At 49.0% G+C, this 17,811-nt stretch overlaps 1 protein-coding gene and 1 non-coding gene across 2 annotated transcripts; both read left to right on the top strand.

The window, feature by feature from the left end:
- The first annotated feature begins 1,507 nt into the window (after nucleotides 1–1,507).
- Nucleotides 1,508–14,065, top strand: Trim7 (tripartite motif containing 7). The gene is made up of 7 exons (XM_052758160.1): nucleotides 1,508–2,684; nucleotides 3,512–3,607; nucleotides 6,360–6,590; nucleotides 9,679–9,701; nucleotides 10,194–10,309; nucleotides 10,806–10,841; nucleotides 12,480–14,065. The coding sequence occupies exons 1-7, from the start codon at nucleotides 2,166–2,168 to the stop codon at nucleotides 12,989–12,991; spliced, it is 1,533 nt and encodes a 510-aa protein (XP_052614120.1). The 5' UTR covers nucleotides 1,508–2,165; the 3' UTR covers nucleotides 12,992–14,065.
- A 2,972-nt stretch (nucleotides 14,066–17,037) lies between these two features.
- Trnat-ugu (transfer RNA threonine (anticodon UGU)) lies at nucleotides 17,038–17,110 on the top strand. Its single transcript has one exon. It is a non-coding gene; the product is annotated as a tRNA-Thr (tRNA).
- Nucleotides 17,111–17,811: the final 701 nt, after the last annotated feature.

Here is a 17,811-nt window from a genome sequence, read left to right as displayed (position 1 = left end):
CTTTTTCGTTTTTAATTTATTTTTTTAACTACACTCATGATATTCATTAATTACTCATGATATTAATTACATTTGTGGTATTCATTGATACCCTTCGAAGTATTCATTCAATAACTATATTTATGATATTTATTAATTATAGTAATTGTATTGATTTATTACATTCATGATATTATATCCTGATACTACTGTCTGTTGTGGGGCTTTTCCGTCACACAAAACAGAGATTCTGTACTTAGGAAAGCATTGCTCTATATTCCTTTCTTCTTCATCTTGAGATAACGTCTAATCTTTCTGTCTCTATGAATTTGTATATCCTATATATTTCATGTAATACAATTCTATAGTATTTGTCCCTTTTTTGAATGTAAAAACATTTTATGTACAACTGAAGGAGAAATAATACACGGATAGCTTGAACATAAAAATAGGTTATAATTCAAAAGTCCAGGGTTATTTGAAACTGGAAAATATTTACTCTGTAGAAAATAGTAAAAATATTTCCCAATAAGCCCTTCTAAGCCAAATAATAGATGAATTATACATATAAATATTGATTAGTTTCTCGGATATAAAAGAAACCTATCTTCATCTGTTCAGAGAGCTATGTTTTACTTAAGTTGTGTAAGTGAGATTCCTATTCATCTTCCCCATTCACTTTTTTATTTACGGAAGACATTTTTCTATAGGCAAATCCATAATCTAAAAAGATTTTAGCCTCTCAGGGTGAGCTTTTAAGCACAAAAACTATGCTCTGACATATTTCAATTAGTAAGAACAGTTAGCCAGAAGCAGAACTACAGAAGCTAAAAAGCAGGGTTAGTTCACTTAGAGACTTTCCCAGAACTATGTGGACTTTGATGGATTAGGCCTTTGTTTTAGTTTTGGCGGGCAGTGCTGTTGTCTGTATGCTGAGTTCTACAGCCTGAAAGGCACTTCCATCGTAGAGTCAGTTGTGCTAGGGGCTGGTGCCCTGTTATAGAAGCGATCACAGAGAGTGTTGAGACTGGGGCCTAGGGACTGAGCCAGGGCAGGGAGTGGAGTGGGAAGCCTTAGATACTAAGTAGGAAGTAGGAGGCCATGGACTGGAAGGAAGGGGGAATGTAGAGTTCTGAGTGGCGAGGAGAAAATGCTATCAGGCAGGGCAGACACATCAGAGAGCAGAAGAGGTGAGGTCTGCCCTTTGGGTTAGAATTGAGTGAGTGGATGGTGACAATTGACAAGAAAGTTTTTCAGAGGGTAGAGGAGGAAGCCTGGCCCTAGTGGAACAGGAACACCAGCTGGAGAGACAGAGAAGGGTTGTTTTTTTCGTTGTTGTTGTTTGTTTTTTTGTTGTTGTTGTTTTTCTTTTCTTTTTTTTTTTGTTTGTTTGTTTTGGTTTTTTGAGACAGGGTTTCTCTGTGTAGCCTTGCGCCTTTCCTGGAACTCGCTATGGAGACCAGGCTGGCCTCAAGATCCTCCTGCCTCTGCCTCCCGAGTGCTGGGATTAAAGGCGCGCGCCACTGTTTTTTTTGTTTGTTTGTTTTTTCTTTGTTGGTTTTTTTTTGGGGGGGGTGGCGAAATAATACTGAATGAAACGAGAAAAAGTGGTTGTATTACTTGTTCAAAATTAAAGAGGAAGGGGGAAGAATTGTAAGAAATACAGTTACAAAAGTGGACAAAAGGCCACGCTTGGGGTGAGGCGGTACAGCCAAATTCCAGACCCTAAGTTTAGCTCAGTGCAGTGCCAGGGTGAACGGTTACGCGGGGAACCAGACACCTGGCCCCGGGAGGCAGGCCTTTCTTTGCCCCTGCAGTGCAGGGTCAGCCTAGGTCAGCAACTGGGAGTGGAGCCCAGCTAGGCTTGTGCGCTCACCTGTCCCGGACAGTTTCCTTCTGCTGACTGGGTCATCCTGGGGTGGCCTAGAGAGGCCGAGGAAGGGAGGGGGGGGGTCGATAGAAGGGAAGTCCCCGGCTGGGGTGGTGGCTCTGGGAGCTCAGAGAAAGGGCACCGCCCGCCTCCCTCCACTCCCAGCTGGTGCACCCTCGCTCAAGTCTCAGCTTGCCGGCGGCAGCCCCGCCCTTCCTCATCCAGTAGTGCTCGGGAGCCCAGCCCAGCCTGGAGCGTCCCGTAGAGTCCAGGGGCCTCCCCAGCGCCGCAAGACTTGGATGTACCAAGGGCACGGATGGCGACCGTGGGGCCCCGGACCGGGCCGAACGCAGGGGCCGAAGCGCTGGCTCTGGCGGCAGAGCTCCAAGGAGAGGCGACGTGCTCCATCTGCCTAGAGTTCTTCCAGGAACCGGTGTCGGTCGAGTGCGGCCACAGCTTCTGCCGCGCCTGCATCACGCGCTGCTGGGAGCGTCCCGCCGCGGGGACCGGCACGGCGACCCGCACGCTGCCCTACCCACTGCCCTGCCCGCAGTGCCGCGAGCCCGCGCGCCCCAGCCAGCTGCGGCCCAACCGACAGCTGGCCGCGGTGGCCTCGCTGCTTCGGCGCTTCAGCCTGCCCCCTACGGTCTCGGGGGAGTGCGGGACCCCGAAGGCGGCGGCCGGGGCGGCGGCCGCGCGCTGTTCGCAGCACGGAGAGCAGCTTAAGCTCTACTGCCAGGACGACGGACGTGCCATCTGCGTGGTGTGCGACCGCGCCCGCGAGCATCGTGAGCACGCGGTGCTGCCTCTGGAGGAGGCGGTGCAGGAGGCCAAGGTGGGTGCACGGTCTCCTGGACCCCTGGCTCTCTCCTCCAGCCCTCCCGGCCGGCTCTCCTGGCAGACTACAGGCCGCATGGCCTTCGGCGGAGCTCGCGTCTCCTTTCTCTCATCCTGATCTGCGGTTTTCCAGGACACATCCCTCCTCTCCTCTGGTCTCTCAGGCCCCACTGCCTGGAGATGGCGGCCCCAGGGACTTGGAGATTTTCTTGTTACCAACTGTTGTTGTAACTCTGCCCGGGAGAACAATCTCTGTTTGCACGCCCGCCCACACATCCCTTGCCTTCACTTACTTACTCCTTTCCTAGAGGCGTGGCACCTCCTCAAAGTACCCGGTTCATAGAGGACCACAGTGGGGCTTCCTGGTTTAAGTGGCCTGCCTCAAGAGGCCTGGGCTGTGCGAAGCCCATGGGTTCTGGGCAACTCCCCTTTGTCTGCCCCATGCTGGGCAGCCGCACAAGAGGTGTGTGCACCCCCTAGTCTTTGGGGCTCTGTCTGTCTTCAGCCCTCATTACATGTGTGCTTTCTGTTGCTTGAGAGGAGAGCAGGAGACAGGGTGAACTGAACCAACAAAGTGGGAGTCTTGAGTTTCAGTGCAGACCGTGTGGCTCACTTCACTTGGGCCTCTGGAGTGCCCTTGTATTTGCTCTGCACGGATAGGCTTAGTCTGCACAGGCCATGTTCACCCTACAGCCGGGGATGATATCTGTCCGGTATCCTGCTCCGAGAACAGAACCTTGGCTTTCTCCCAGCTGGTCTCTAGGACGGCACATGTGAGAGGGTTTCCAGAATTCTCTTCCCATAGTGTCTCCTTTCATATCACAGGAGCTGCTGGACTCCAGGCTGAAGGCCTTGAAGAAAGAACTAGAAGAGTATGAAGTGTTCCGGTCTACGGAGGAGACGGAGAGCAAGGAGCTTCTGGTGAGTCCAAGTGTGGGAGGCAGGAGGTTGTGAATACTCAGGGCACGGAGGAGGGGGAGGGGAAGAGAGAGAGATGGGGGGCGGGGGCGTTGAAACAGTAGGGTGGATTCCAGAAAGATAATATGGTATACATCGTAAAGGTTGACCATACAATTTATAATACAAACCAGAGTTTGTGAAAGAGACCATTCAAAAATATCTCTAGGATGTACAATCATTTGTAACCAAACAATTAGGTCCTGTAGTGACAACATCTTGTAACTGAATGCATTAATACTTCTTCACAGAAACATGTAATATTAAATGAAAACATGAATACAGTAAGGAGCCCGCGTATCAGCCTGAGACATATTCTGCCATGGAAAGAACTGTGGGCAAATGTTCATTTTCAAAGCTTCAATTTAAGAATTAGAGGTTCAGGGAGAAGATGGTGAAGGGGGATCAGAACTGCACCTGGCTGTGGCAGAGGACAGGAGGCCTGGGGACTCTGGTTCTATGTAGCCTCTAGTGTCCAGCACCTCCAATTTGAAAGGAAAGTAAAATGGGACTCATCTTGGTTACTATGGACAAACATGAGTCTGTCATTTTCTACCTCACAAATTCAGTCCCAAGCTCAATAAATAGTGCTGAGGGAATGAAAGGAACCAATTGGGTCTTTTAGGACGAAGTCATTTGTCCATAAAGCTAGGAATAGAGGGAGAGGCAGGCATGGAGGACCCTCTTAGTCTCTAAAAAAGTATCTATTTGTTTATATTTATATTGTGGGGTGCATGTGCCACTGTCTGCATGTGGAGGTCAGAGGGTAACTTTGTGTCAGTCCCTGCCCTCCGCCTTGAGGTAAATTCTCGGGATTGAACAGGTTTATGAGCCAGCCAAGTGTCTTTTACCTGCTGAGATATCTCACTAGCCCAAACTCTCCACTCTTTACGGTAGGTAGGGAAAGACTATGGAGTTCAGATGCTCAGGCTCCTCTCTGAGCTCTTCGTTGTTGTTGTTGTTTTGTTTGAGACCGAGTCTCTATATAGCCCTGACTGTCCTGGAACTTGCTATGCAGACCAAAAACCAGGCTAGCCTCAAACCTACAGAGACCCACCAACTTCTCCCTCCCCAGTGCTCGGATTGAAGCTGTATGCCGCCAGGCCCGGCCCTCTCATTACTCTTAACTGTTTTTACACCTTCATGCATTGGACCTCCCAGACTTTCACGTTTAATCATTCACTGCTCCCCACAAAGCAAAGTTCACCCATCCAGACCTTTATTCCCCCTCCGCTGGAGAAAGCAGCAAGAGCATACAAACCTCTTCAACCTTTGCTTTACATCTGTGACTGAGAGGACATTCTCTATGGCCTGGGCAGCTTCCCAGGCTCTAACCTACTTCCCCAGGATATTGTTTAGCACCTCCCATCTCTGCCCTTTCTCAAACCTTCCCCCTAAAACTATCCAAACCAGGGCCTTTCACAGCCAAGCAAGTGCTCTACTACTGAGCCACACGTCCCTCATTCTTCTCACCATACATACAGCAGCAGGTGAGCCTGCTTCTGTTCCACTAAACAGGGATTTTATAATTGTACATATCATGTGGGCTGGAAGTCAGGGGTAGGAAGAGGAGATTAGTTTCATCTGAAAAATGCCCTTACCTCAGGGGACACCCAGTAATGTCTGGAGGTATTTTGGGTTGTCAGCACTGGGAGTGTCACTGGCATTTACTGGCCAACTCCCGGGAAGCCCCCACAGCCAGGAATTATCTGGCTCCAAAGGTCAACAGCAGCAAGATTGGGACACCTCTGTTTACAGTTTTCTTAGTCTGGGAGTCTGCTTTCTGCTGCTGTCACACAGTATCACTGACTGTGTGCTTTTTCAAGAATGGAATGTCACAGGTAAAGCCACGGAACACGTGGCGACACATAGATGAACAGAAGTGGGCTGGGTTTAAGTGTAAGAGCTAGTCAGTGGTAGGCCTGAGCTAATGGCCAAGAAGTTTTAACTAAAAGAAAAAAATGGAGTGTAACAGGGTGTGATGGCTCACACCTTTAATTCCAGCAGTTGTGGGTCAGAAACAGGTTATCTGTGAGTTTGAGGCCAGCCTGGTCTTCATAATGAATTCCAGGACAGCCAGGGCTATATAACAGCAACAATAACAACAACAACGATGATGATGATGAGTTTAGTTCACAGTTCTGGAGGCTGGGAAGTCTAAGGATGGCGCCAGTAGCTGCTCTGCACTTCATGAGAGCTTTCTTACTGAACCATAACAAGAAAGCTCCAGGCCAGCCAGAGACCTTGTCTCTAAAATACAGGGTGAAAGAGAATTAAATAAATACAGAGAGTGGGGGGAAAAGCAACCTCTGATTTAATCCTCACGATGGAAGCTGCAGCTTGAGGCAGCTGTGGGGAGTTTGCAGATGCCTTAAGGTAGGTGTAAAGCCCGTGTCCTAAGGGCCACCAGAGGACATACGTGGCAGGGGAGAGAGGAGCATGTGTTGAGGCTGTAGCTTGTACAGTGTCAGGGGTGTGCACAGTATGCATGTGTTGGTGTGCCTCTTTCTCCGGTGAGGGGGAAGCGACCCTGCCCCGGAGCTCGCTCTGTAGACCAGGCAGGCTGGCCTCGAACTCACAGCGATCCGCCTGCCTCTGCCTCCCGAGTGCTGGGATTAAAGGCGTGCGCCACCACCGCCTGGCCCTCAAAACTGTCTTCATGTTCTGCCCAAGTCCCTTCTCCCCTAAGTTGTGTGCCAACTTTTTCCCGAGACAGAAGCAGATGGTAGCCGAGAAGGAGAAGGTGGGGGCCGAGTTCCAGGCACTTCGGGCCTTTCTGGTGGAGCAGGAGGGTCGGCTTTTAGGCCGCCTGGAGGTGCTGTCCCGGGAAGTGACCCAGAAGCAGAATGAGAACATGGCGCAGCTGGAGAATGAGATCACTCAGCTGGCCAAGCTCACCAGCCAGATCCAGGAGACAGCTCAGAAGCCGGATCTAGACTTCCTCCAGGTGAGGCTGGCTCAGTCACAGCCTTGAGGCATTTGTCCCCAGGCATGAGGAAAGGCTGCTGGAGGACAATCAGACCTCAGGAGGAAGGGGATCGGGGAAAAGGGCACTGGGATTGGAAGGCGAGAAGGGATGTGATAAAACTTTCATGGTTATCAGCCATTATAATTTCTAATTTATTTAACATTTAGTCTTGTATACACATAATCGAGACCAATCTCAGAAAACAATCCTTATCTTTGCAACCTGTAATAATTCACTCTAATGTGCTCTATGCTATTCTATTTCATTAAAAAAAAAAAAAAAAAAAAAAAAAGTTGGGGCTGGAGAGACGGCTAAGCAGTTAACAACACTGGCTGTTTGATTCCCAGTACCGAAATGGTGGCGCATCACCTCTAACTCTAGTTTTTGGAGATCTGGTGCCCTCTTCTGGCCCCCAGACACAGGTGGTGCACAGACATGCAGGCAGGCAAAACACCTGTACACATAAACATTTATTAAAAAATAAATAAACAAAGGCCGGGCGGTGGTGGCGCACGAATTTAATCCCAGCACTCGGGAGGCAGAGCCAGGCGAATCTTTGTGAGTTCGAGGCCAACCTGGTCTACAAAGTGAGATCCAGGACAGGCTCCAAAGCTACACAGAGAAACCCTGTCTCGAACCCCCCCCAAAAAAAAATTAAATAAACAAGCAAACAAACAAGCCAGGCAGTGTTTGGTATAATATTTAAGGGTCCAGCCTTAAATTTATACAAATCTAGGGGGCCAGGAGAGGTACTACCATCGGTGTGGGAATGAATCCAGTTGCTCGGAGCTCTTTCGTTCAATTCGTTTATTGGTCAGTCACCATCATTCAATCACCAGTTTATTATTTTTTTATTTTTTATTTATTTATTTTATTGTTTGGTTTTTGGCTTTTCAAGACAGGGTTTCTCTGTGTAGCTTTTCACCTTTCCTGGAACTCACTTGGTAACCCAGACTGGCTTGAACTCACAGAGATCCGCCTGGCTCTGCCTCCCAAGTGCTGGGATTAAAGGCGTGCGCCGCCGCCGCGCCGCCCAGCCGCAATCACCAGTTTAAATCTCTCAAATCTGTTCATTTCTTTTTTTTTTTTTTTTTTTTTTTTTTTGTATTTTTCGAGACAGGGTTTCTCTGTGTAGCTTTGCGCCTTTCCTGGAACTCACTTGGTAGTCCAGGCTGGCCTCGAACTCATAGAGATCCTCCTGGCTCTGCCTCCCGAGTGCTGGGATTAAAGGCGTGCGCCACCACCGCCCGGCCCTGTTCATTTCTTAATTCCCTCAATTCCTGATTTCTCTTTCTCTTAATTTCCTTCAATTCTTAGTTCCCTTAATCCTTAGTTCCCTCCATTCCTAGTTCCCTCCATCCTCAGTTCCCTCAAATCTTCAATCCTTCAATTCTTCATTCCCTTCCCTTCCTGATTTCTCTAAATTTCTTTAGTTCCAATTCTCTTAGTTTCCCTAGTTCCAATTCTCCTAGTTTCCCTAGTTCCAATTCTATTAATCTCCCCGAATCCTAGTTCCCTCTCCTCGGGCTGGTCCATATCCTCTCCTAAGCAGTAACACCTTATGTTTTGTGTACGCCCGAGATTATAGGGGTCCCCACTAGAGGCTTCCTGGCAATTTTATTTGCAACCCAAAAGGGGAGCGATAAGAGTGGAGTCAGTTAGCAGTTGAAGTAAATCAGAAAAGGAATGTGTGCTAGAAACATATCCTTACTGTGGTTGGGTGATGACGAGTCTGTCATAAATGTGTTCAACTATAAACTTACAGGTGATAGGGTAGGGAGAGTCTGTAGGTCACTAAAAGTTAAAACTCACTTTTTCCCCTCTGCCGCCAGTTTCCTGACAGGGCAGGGGAAGAGTCTTGGTAGCTAGTCAATCTGCATCACAGCTTGAAGTGCCTGCTGAGGGGAAACTCCCTTTGATCTAAGAGGTTCTCTGGTGGGGGGGGGGGGGGGGCTTGATTTGCACAAGAAACAAAGCTTGTTCGTCTAGTTGGTAGGCATTTGGCCTTCGAGACATGTAGTCTCAGAAAAGACATTTTATCTAAGTTCGGGGTTTTTTCAGGCGTCTAACAGATGATGGCCTGGAGCTCAGATGGCCTGTTCCTTGCTTGTCTTTTAAGGCTTTGTTTGGGGTTGACTCTGTTTTAGGAAGCTCAAGGAGGGTATTTGCAAAAGACAGATACCCAAAACAAATGCTAAAGAAGGGGCCTGGAGCTCAGAGGCAGAAGGTTCTATGTGACTATCCAGGTGCTTTGAAACGGAGATTCACACACACATACACATTTTAGGAGAATTACGAGCACAAGGAACTCATAGCAAGGCACGACTGAATATTGAGCCGCATAACACCAATAGACCTTGCTGATTGGCTTCCCATTGATTGACCCTTGGCCTTATCAAGGTATAGCTTATCATGTACAGCTGGACTTCTATTTCATATCCCTGTGGCTCGCCACAGCGGTGGTGGCACACGCCTTTAACCCCAGCACTCGGGAGGCAGAGGCAGGCGGATCTCTGTGAGTTTGAGGCCAGCCTGGTCTACAGAGTGAGTTCCAGGACAGGCTCCAGAGCTACACAGAGAAACCTCGTCTCGAAAAACCAATAAATAAATAAATAAACAAGCAATTAAAAAGATAGTCACCAGGCCAGGCATAGTAGCACACACCTTTAACCCCAGCACTCAGGAGGCAGATCTCTGAGTTTGTGGCCAGCCAGTGAAACCCTGTCAGGGTGGAGGTGGGGGACAGACAGACACAAAAAAGAAACAACCAAGACACTGTGGCTTGTCTGGGGTGGTAACCATGCTCGTGGTAAACACTAGGTCTTGTCAGATAGCCCAGGGAGGATTTCACAATAAAAGCTGTGCATATCTGTGACCAGGGCTGAAGGGCACTAGGAGTGACAGAACATCCTGTGGCCAGCCACAGCTGGAAACCACTGTCACCCGTGTTCAGTGGGGCATGGCTTATTTTCTGTGAGTTGGGTAAGGAACAAGTCATGTTTTCTCAAAGGTGAATGAATGGAGGTTAGATAATGATGGCTTGATTTCCTTTCCTCTTTTCTTCCAGGAATTCAAAAGCACACTAAGCAAGTGAGTGAACCTAACCATTCCTCAGCCTTCCCAAGCTCCTTTGCGCTCCCACCAAGCTTTCTCTCTTTACCCCAACATCATCTCTCACCTCCTGACCCCCAACTCCTACTTCCTTACCTGGGTCCCTTTTGAGGCAAAGGCCCCCTTTCCTGGCTGTGGGAATTCCTAGATAAAGTTGGCTTTCCCTTTTCCTCTTACAGGAAGCAACTGGGAAGACAGAGAGAAGGCATGGGGAGAGGGAGAGGGAGGGAGGGAGGGAGAAATGAGAGAATAAGATAGTCAGTTTGATGATATTCTCTTCAAAGGCAATTCTCCAATCCTATACCTTCTTCCCCCAGACCCACCTCCTAAAGGTTGTGCTATCTCCCAATAGTGCACAAGGTGGTAATCAGGCCTCTAGGACTGCACGTATTTATAGCACCTTCCTAACTGTCGGAGGGCACTGGAGTGAGCTGGGGCTCTTGGGACTTCCTCGGGGGCCTTGTCCTGCAGGTGCAGCAGTATGCCTGGCTCCAAGCCAACCACGGTCTCATCGGAGATGAAGAATAAAGTGTGGAATGTTTCCCTCAAGAGTTTCATCTTAAAAGGATTGCTGAAGAAGTTCAAAGGTATGGGCCATGGGTGTGGGCTGGGTCATGCAGTGTTGAGGGGAGGGGGCGTGCTCCTGGTAGGTCCATGGGACCTAAAGGTGTGTCTTTCCTGAACTGAGAAGAGGAGACAGGAGTTGGGGCATACCAAAGCCAGATTGTTCTAGGAAGGCACTGATGACAAAACCCTCTGGGTCCCGTCGTCCTGTGCGCCCCCCCCCCCATCCTGCTTTCCATGGGGACAGACAGATTAGAAGAGTACTGGGGGCAGGAAGAAGGCTAAGGGGGGAGATGTCAGGTCAGACCGGTTCTAGATAATAGAGGGAGAAGAGGAAGTGGTGGAGCTAGGACATGTGGGGGGTCCCTTCTCCTCCTGTTCCCATCTCGGTCTGTACATGCAAATCTTAGCCTCTGAGAAGCTGGAGTCAGGTGGGCTCTAGGTGTGTGGGGAGAAGAAGTTTCCTGGCCGGGCGGTCTCCCACACTGTGTATATTTGCTCTGCTTTGTTTCTCTGTAGAGGATCTCCGGGGAGAGCTGGAGAAAGAGGAGAAAGGTATGGCTGACCGTTGTGACTGGCCAGGTAGGGAACCTGCTCCCTGCCAGAGGCTGTCTCTCTGGGCTTTACAAATCTCTGTCTGCCCATCCACCTCAGTGACTATCACTCTGGTTACTGTTCTATTGTTATGAAGAGACACTAGGACCGATGCAACTCTTATAAAGGAAACCATTTCATTGGGGCTTGCTTACTGTGTCAGAGGGTAGTTCATGATCAGCATGGCTGAAAATGGACAGGCATGGTGCTGTAGCAGTTGCTGAGAGTTTTACATCTCCATCTGCAGGCAGCAGGCAGAAAGAGAGAAAGAGAAAGACAGAGAGAGAGAGAGAAAGAGAGAGAGAGAGAGAGAGAGAGAGAGAGAGAGAGAGAGAGAGAGAAGTAGACAGACTGACTGACTCTGGGCCTGCCTTGGGCTACACATGTCTTCCAACAATGCCACACTTCCTAATTCTTCCCAAACAGTTCCACTCCCTGGTGATTGAGCATTCAAACATATAATCCTATGGAGCCGTTCTCATTCAAACCACCACAGAGGGCGTGGAATAAATCCTATAATAATGTTTACAACTTAGTGCATTTTGTAGCTTTTTATTTATTTTCATTTATTTATTTATTTATTTATTTATTTATTTATTTATTTATTTATTTATTTATTTATTTATTTATTTATTGGTTTTTCAAGACAGGGGTTTCTTTGTGTAGTTTTGTCCCGTTCCTGGAACTCGCTTTGTAGATCAGGCTGGCCTCGAACTCACAGAGATCCTCCTGCCTCTGCCTCCCAAGTGCTGGGATTAAAGGCGTGCCCCACCACAGTCCAGCATCTTTTTTTTTGTTTTTGTATAGCTCTGGCTGGCCTGGAACTGACTGTAGACCAGACTTGCTCCCAGCTCACAGAGCTCTGCCCCACACTCCCTCCCAAATTCTGAGAATATAGGGTGGACCTTCATATCAGGCAAGAGACGGACTCCTAAAAAACAGAACCATCATACCTAGAAAAAAATGATGATTCTTTCTTGTGTCTAATTTTCAAATTTCCCCAATTGTCTTCGTTTTGAGACAAGGCTCTTGTAGCTCCCACTGGCCTCAGGCTGGCGATATAACTGAAGGTGGCCTTGAATTCTTCTGCCTCCACCTCCCAAGCTCAGGCTTTCTCTACTACCCCGCTTCACAATTATCTTTGAAATCAGATTTATTGACCTGCTCAAATTGAGATCCAAACCAGGCCCACTGTATTTCTTAGATTTTATGAGTTTTTTAAAAATTTTAATAGTGGGCCGGGCGGTGGTGGCGCACGCCTTTAATCCCAGCACTCGGGAGGCAGAGCCAGGCGGATCTCTGTGAGTTCGAGGCCAGCCTGGTCTACAAAGTGAGTTCCAGGAAAGGCGCAAAGCTACACAGAGAAACCCTATCTCGAAAAAACCAAAAAAAAAAAAAAAAAATTTAATAGTGTTTGTTAAATTGAAGAGGAAAGAAAGGAATGAGGAAAGTTAAATCGTTGATGTGGAGGGAGGGTTGACAGGCATTGGCTTTCCCCCAAGGGAGGGAAGACCCGGTGACAAGAAGGGACTGTGCCCTGAGTGCCGAGACTGTGAAAGTAACGCGTTTGGAGACATCTTTCTCTTTCTCTATCCTCAGTGGAACTCACTTTGGACCCGGACACAGCCAACCCCCGCCTCATCTTGTCCCTGGATCTGAAGAGCGTGCGCCTAGGACAGCGTGCCCAGGACTTGCCTAACTATCCCCGCCGCTTTGATACCAACACCCGCGTTCTGGCGTCCTGTGGCTTCTCCTCGGGGCGACATCACTGGGAGGTGGAAGTGGGCTCCAAGGATGGCTGGGCCTTCGGTGTGGCCCGCGAGAGCGTGCGTCGCAAGGGCCTCACGCCCTTTACCCCCGAGGAGGGCGTCTGGGCCATGCAACTCAACAACGGGCAGTACTGGGCTGTGACCAGCCCTGAGAGGACGCCCCTCAACTGTGGCCAGCTGTTGCGGGTGAGGGTGGCGCTGGACCTGGAGGTGGGGGCGGTGTCCTTCTACGCAGTGGAGGACATGCGCCACCTCTACACCTTCCGCGTCAACTTCCAGGAGCGAGTGTTCCCTCTTTTCTCGGTTTGCTCCACTGGCACCTACTTGCGAATCTGGCCTTGAAGAGCTGTCTGGCTTCCTAGGAGGGGACAGGGCAGCCGCGGGGGCCTAAGACAGAGCTACTCCATCTTGGACCTTCCCTCCACACCCCTAACCCCGGCTGCCCTAGCGGGCTATCACAGAGCTCACAACCGAGGCGCTGAAAACCGAAGAAAGAGGTGCTGTGGGTAACGAACTGCACAGGGAAGAGACAGATGCCTTGGACCCTCAGTGGCTGCTCCCCTTGGCCCCCTTCCTGTAATGTTCCTGCAAATTGTATCTGAACTATGAAGAGGTGGTCGCCCACTTAGGACAAAAGCCCAGCTCTTAACAAGGATGCTTCTAACCACACGAGCTTACCATCTTGATTTAAAAGGGTCCCTGTGAGCCAGAGCAATGTCAAAGACTGGTACCCTCGCAAAGGGTTGTGGTTTGGCCCTGGAGCCATCAGGTTATTACTTTACATTTGTGGCAGCTGCAGACTCTGCCTAGAGAGGTCATCGAGTCCTCCGGATCCAGCTGGCCAGGCTAGGTTGTTTATTTAGGGAGGAACACTGTAGCTCCGGGCTCAGGAGCCGGTCTAACCAGATCTGGAAGGAAACTCTTGACCTACACGAGAGGCCTGGACGACAGTGTACATACATACACACACATGTGCATTGCACTTCTCCAGCACTCCTTAGCCTGATACGATGATATCCTTGACCACAGTGACTGGCAACATGTCTGGTCACAGGTGCCTTAAGCCTCACATTTTTCATCAGTATACGGTCTCCTTTGGGTAAGGAGATCAAAGATTCTGGAATTGTGAAACACAATTTGATATTTAGGGGTTTGCAGATGCAACCTGCACCAATGTCGAGACAGCATAAACAGTCCTGACAAACCCTTTCTGGAACTTACTAACTCTATGCAAACAGCAGAGCATCCTGGTGACAAGGGTTGCTGCGTGTCTGCCCCCTCCTTATCCTCTTGGCTGGCTATTGTTCCATAGCTTCCACAAAGCTATGCTTCTGGAAGGGCCGCAGTGGGCTGTTTCTTGCTTAGTGCTCCCCTGGGAAGGGGCAGAAGGGGCAGAAATACAGATTTTGAGCACAATTCTCAGGGTGCTGGCTAGACTCATTCTTGACTCCCTCATTTGACTGCAGGAGGAGGATATGTCTGAGCAATGGTTTCTGCTAGAAGGATCCTGAGTGTCATGTATTTGAGGTGTGTGAGCTTGTGTGCTTGTATCTCAGATTTGGGATGAGGGGAATGAGTGTTTCAGATATTATGCCCAGATCTCAGGGACCCCCCAAAAGACCACCATGGAGACCGAATCCCATATGTAAAAGCAAAGAGCCTTTATTTTCAAGCTCCCAGATTGGTCTCTTCTATCTGTCTGATGCAGCAGTGAGAGCAGAGAGCCCTGAGCCCAGGTGGGGTAGAGTTTTTTTTTTAATCTTAGCAGAGGTTGGGGTGAGGGGATTTCCAGGGTTCAGGACCCTGATTGGCTGACATTTGTCTAGGGGTATCTGTAAAACAAAAATAGGTGTGTGCTAGACTGTGGGGACATCTGGCCACCTTATCTAATGGTTGGAATGTTTGGGATGTCAGGTACTTCTCCTTAGATGTAGGCCCTCCCTGGGTGGGATCATCTTATGGCTTTTCCTGGGTCTGGGTGCTACCTGCCAGTAAGCCTGTCACAGAAGCTGTGTCTGGGCCTCTAAACCTGTCATGGCATCTGTGTGGTCAAGCTGTTTTGGGGCTCCTCCACATTGGAGAGGGCATTTATGAGTAGCTATATAGGGGTTAGCTGTTGCAAACAGACTTCCACACAAAAACATAGCTTCCCACTTACTGTGAAATCATGAGGACCAGAGTTTGGATCCCAACACCCATGTAACAGACAGTGTGTTCTGTAAATAGCCAGGTCTCCAGCTTCAAGGGATATTATGACGGTCTCTTTGGGTCTCTATGCACACCCCAGAACCAGTGCACACACATGTGTATATACATTCACACAGACATATACACATAAACACAAACACACACATGATTTCATTTCAAAGGGAATGAGAGTTCTGGTGTAAGGGTGTGACAGCCAGCCCTAACCTGATGGCACTGTGTTATTGCCTGCTCTATCTAAGTCATTAGTCACACTTCCCCCAGAGTGCTCAGACCTGTGTAATAATTTCACATATGCCCCTGTGATGGCTAAAGAAACTTAATATAGTACCAGGCACCCCTTACGGGCCGCTGGCATTGACCCTGGAATGCCTGTGAGAGCCTAGTGGCCTGCAGGTGAGATAAGAACAGGATAATGATGTTCCTGCTTTCTGCTTTTGGAAACTCACTTAGCGCTGTGGGACTGGGATGAAGTGGGTTTTTTTTTATTACTATACAACGGGAGAGAGAAACAGCGGGGAGGTAAAGAGGTTTCTTGTCCAGCTCCGGATTCCGTAGAAATTGTAATGTACACCTTTGATATCACCTTTATAAGCCCTCCCTTTAGCTCTCTTCTGCATGGAGTGCTGTTTGCCTCTAAGGCTGCTGTCTCTCTGTTAGCAGTAAGAACAAACTCATTTAATCTAAATTGAGTCTAAGTCTTGGGTCTTTCCCTGTGGATTTGAACGCCACAACACTAGCGTCAAGTATGAGTGACTATGTCCTGGGGACAGATTTAGATAACTCCAAATACCGTGGTTCAAACCTTTTTTAAAAATTTTTTAATTTTTTTTTTTTTAATTTTAAGATGAGGTCTCTTTCTGTATCCTTGACTAGCCTGGAACTCTCTGTAGACTAGATTGGCCTTGGACTCACAGAGATACTTCTGCCTCTGTAGCTGTGGGATTAAAGATGTGTGCCAACCATACTCAGCTTGTATGGCTTTTTGATGATCATAATTTCCTTTGCATCATTCAATAACTGTGTTTAGAATGACACAGTATTACATGTCACAGGAACTGTGATGTTGGGTGTAGGTATACCATGTACATGTGAGGCCAGGACTAGGGATTGTGGGTAGCTGCTGTCTGTATACATGATTGTGTCTTTCAGGGAATGGTATTTGTAGCATGATTATAGATTTCTGTATAATGGCCGTAATGGGACAACAGTTACTATGACAATTATTTGGCTACAGGGCAACTTGGTGACTTGGCTGCACAAGCTCATGTAAGGCTTTCCTCTCTTGGGCATCACAAGACCTCTAACATTATTGGGTCTCTGAGAATAACTGGCCCTAAGACATCTTTCTTACTCCACCCATTAGTCCTAGAACCCAGAAACCCAGGATTCTACATCTCATCTTCACCGAGTTCTCCGCAGTCAAATGAAGGGCATCCAGGGACTGCCTCTGACCGGTACAACAACCCAAGTCATCTCATTTGAGGGCCAGGGCAGACTAGCCACCAGGGCAAGGGTAATGGACTACAGCCACTGCTTTTAATTTCTTCTCAGATTATGACTCCTGTCTTCCTCTACATGCTCATCCTCTCTGTCTTCCGCTCAGTGGGCTCTTAGGGGCCCTGACAAACTAGTTCATGGCTGGCTTTAAGATGTACCTTAAGGTTGGTTGTACTTTTCAGATTTGCATGTAAGTATGGTGGGATCAGGGGACTCTAAGTCTCTAAGGTGATCTCCGCTCAGCACCTCGGAAGAGCCCGACCGCATGATTCCCTCCCAGCTGTCACTACCCAGCCCCTTTCAGGTACCTCCTAATAGCACTGACTTTGTAGCCTGCAGGACAGTTTCATCGACCCCCTTCCCTCTGCATTACCAGCCCTTTGACCTTTGGCTCCAGTCCTTGGTCACAAGCCCCTTTCCGGCTCCAGGGCACTCCTCACAGCTCCTGCCACTGGGGGGGCAGCCCCCTCCGGCCCGCAGGCACGACACGGACCTGTTCTTCAAGAGGCTATGTCCGAAGACTCCTGATTTACCTGTCCTTGTGGACAACGCAGTCGTGCCTGCTGCTGCTATTCGATTGAAAGACAATTCCATTTTATTCTTTAACCCGGCGTTACATTCTGCGGCTGCGCGATGATGGCGATGGTATTAACTGCTCGTGCGCAGAGGCGAGTTGCACGGTTGGCTCCATAGCTCAGGGGTTAGAGCACTGGTCTTGTAAACCAGGGGTCGCGAGTTCAAATCTCGCTGGGGCCTTCGGCAGCCGGCGTTTTTATTGCTGCCCATAATGTCAACAACAGGATAATATTGAAACTGCGCGTGGGAGGCTAGGTCCTGGCGGTGTTCTTTTTCCTCTCACGTAGCGGCAGCCCAGAGCTGAATTCCTGCATGCTGTCTTGAAGTCAGACCCACTGCTGATTTCCCCATCAAGCTCCTGCGTCCAGCGCTATTTCTCCGCTGTTGCCCCATCCACAGGCTCTCGGTGAGGTCACCGCCCCCAACCTCCTGTCACCCTACTCTCCCAGGGCTTCACACGCTTTGACAGCTCGAATCCGCTTCGCCTTTCCCGATGGAGAGCGTTGCACCAACAGGCCCCCTCGCCTCTCGGCGCCGGACCCGGAGTCGCCCGCAGCGCTGGGCACTAAGTCTGCCGCTCTGCTTCCCTGCCAGGGCGGGGTGTCTCAGGGCTGCAGGTCCCTGTCGCCTCCGTGTGGAATGACAGAAAGGAAAATGCAAATAAACGTTCACTTTCCTAACATATGTCATTTCCTATTTTTTTTTTGTTATTTTCACAAGAAAAACATACAACTAATTATGCTCGTTGGCTCGTAAAGTGTACAGAATGAGTGTAAATCCTCAGTGAACTTAGAGTGCTTGCCAAGCCAGGGCCAGGGCCAAGCTGCTGTAAGAATTTCCCTGGGGAGACATCAACAAACGTGGATTCTCTTTAGAGAGGG

Source organism: Peromyscus californicus, unplaced genomic scaffold, assembly GCF_007827085.1.
Source record: "Peromyscus californicus insignis strain IS unplaced genomic scaffold, ASM782708v3 Scaffold_3__1_contigs__length_106647218, whole genome shotgun sequence".
NCBI classification, from domain to species: domain Eukaryota; kingdom Metazoa; phylum Chordata; class Mammalia; order Rodentia; family Cricetidae; genus Peromyscus; species Peromyscus californicus.
Note: the sequence above shows the minus strand (reverse complement) of the source record. Positions and strands in the feature narration are given on the sequence as shown.

Bases quoted from the DNA above. Each gene is read 5' to 3' on its own strand.
- Trim7 (XM_052758160.1), top strand. From the start codon at position 2,166: ATGGCGACCGTGGGGCCCCGGACCGGGCCGAACGCAGGGGCCGAAGCG. The intron at 2,685-3,511 runs GTGGGTGCACGG...TTCATATCACAG, and splicing joins AGGCGGTGCAGGAGGCCAAG to GAGCTGCTGGACTCCAGGCT. The intron at 10,842-12,479 runs GTATGGCTGACC...CTCTATCCTCAG, and splicing joins GCTGGAGAAAGAGGAGAAAG to TGGAACTCACTTTGGACCCG.